The sequence below is a fragment of the Triticum aestivum genome, chromosome 7B, assembly GCF_018294505.1.
Source record: "Triticum aestivum cultivar Chinese Spring chromosome 7B, IWGSC CS RefSeq v2.1, whole genome shotgun sequence".
Lineage (NCBI taxonomy): Eukaryota > Viridiplantae > Streptophyta > Magnoliopsida > Poales > Poaceae > Triticum > Triticum aestivum.
The window spans coordinates 376,246,178-376,248,034 of NC_057813.1; the positions used below are offsets into that span (position 1 = coordinate 376,246,178).

General features: G+C 52.8%; 1 protein-coding gene across 1 annotated transcript; it reads left to right on the forward strand.

Moving 5' to 3' along the window:
* The first annotated feature begins 411 nt into the window (after positions 1–411).
* On the forward strand, positions 412–1,419 carry LOC123158726 (Werner Syndrome-like exonuclease). The gene has a single exon (XM_044576610.1). It carries the CDS (start codon positions 577–579, stop codon positions 1,201–1,203), a length of 627 nt encoding a protein of 208 aa, XP_044432545.1. The 5' UTR covers positions 412–576; the 3' UTR covers positions 1,204–1,419.
* Positions 1,420–1,857: the final 438 nt, after the last annotated feature.

Consider the following 1,857-nt stretch of genomic DNA (forward strand, 5'->3'; position numbering starts at 1 on the left):
CTTTGAAGCGGCGCTGATTGTTTCGGGCGGGAAGCACACATAGGCAAGGGAAGGGGTTTGGGTAGGCTAGGGTGGTTAATAGCGGGTGTGGCAGTGGTCCGGACGCCGCAATGCCCTTTACGTTTAAAAAATATGTCCAGACCGTCCTGCGAACTAGATGACTTTTATGGTTCAAACATATAAGGGTGTTTTAAGGGTCGGTTTTGGAGATGCCTAACTAGGAAAAACCGGTATAATTATTACAACCATAAAACGACAATCCAAGAACCTAATCGTGGTCACCTGGTTTTCTAGGGGGGATTTTTTCTATGGGTGTATTCGACCGGAATACGACAATCCAATCGTGGCCTAGTAGGAGTATATGTCTCTTTTTTGGAAGACCGAAAAGTATATCTCGATACGTTTGTCGTCTCCCATCCCGCAACAACAATAGTGCCCTGGTTCCCCGCCACGCTTCTCGACGCCGTTCCTTTCCTTCGGTTTTCGCCTTCTTTTCGTCTCGTCTCGTGTTCCTGCTCTTCTCTGATCTCTCTTCCCAACTCCTTGACCGTTGTCGCTCGTCCAACACAAACCGCAATGGCGGCCGAGAAGCTCGTCACCTCCGTGGACTTCGAGGACGACGTGATCACCGCCACCGTCACGTCCTCCGGCGACGCCGTCAAAGCCTGGCTCCGCCAGATCCGCTACGTCTACCGCTGGGTCTACCACAAGCTCATCGTGGGACTGGACGTCGAGTGGCGCCCCAGCTACGGCCGCGCGCAGAACCCCGTCGCGCTCCTGCAGCTCTGCGTCGGCCGCCGCTGCCTCGTCTTCCAGCTCCTCCACGCCGACTTCGTCCCGCGGGCCCTCCACCGCTTCCTCGCCAACCCGGACTTCCGATTCGTCGGCGTCGGCGTGCAGGACGACGCCGACCGCCTCAGCAACGACTACGGCCTCGAGGTCGCCAACGCCGTCGACCTGCGCAACCTCGCGGCCGACGAGATGCGCAGGCCGTGGCTCCGCCAGGCGGGGCTCAAGGGCGTCGCGGGCGTCGTCATGGGGGCCAACCTCAACAAGCCACGCAGGGTCAGGATGGGGCCGTGGGACGCCTGCCGCCTCTCCCAAGAGCAGATCCAGTACGCCAGCATCGACGCCTTCGTCTTATTTGAGGTCGGCCGGAAGCTCCTCACCGGCGACTACTCCTCCGAAGAGGAGGACTACTGAGGTGATCGATTGCCGTCGTCCCATGTCCTGCTGAATCTACCAGCTCCCAAGTACTAGTGCATTTAGATTTAGTTGTTTATCTCGTAACGCTAAGCAATAGATGGTTTATTAGGAGTTTACCTCCAAACTCTAGCTCTTAAGTTTAGGACTTTATGGATCTGTGATGAAAGGATCAGCCAGACATTAGTGATGATGAGGAGTTGAGGACCGTTCTTCTACAGAGTTGATGGGCTCGTGCTGCTAGTGGCTTTCAATACAAATCCCCACCTTTGATCTTGAGGGTAAAATGCATAATTTGAGCCACAAACTGAAATTGGTGATGATGAGGAGTCGAGGACCGTTTCTTCTAAAGAGTTGATGGCCATGGTGACGCATGTTGCTAGTGGCTTTCGGTACAAATCTCCACCTTTGATCTTGAGGGTGAAATTCATAATTTGATTGGTACTCGGTGAAGTTGTTACACAAAGTTCTCTTTTGTGTGACAAATAATTATGTGCACCCATCTGCCCTAACAACTCCGCAGGCCTGCTTCATCTAGTGAAAATATATGGGTTATCCCTAATTATCACTGTATTCATAGCGCAACTTTTCTGATTTTCTAGCTACATAATACTACTAGGACGTGGAAAATGGTGTTATGGTGGAGAAAGAACC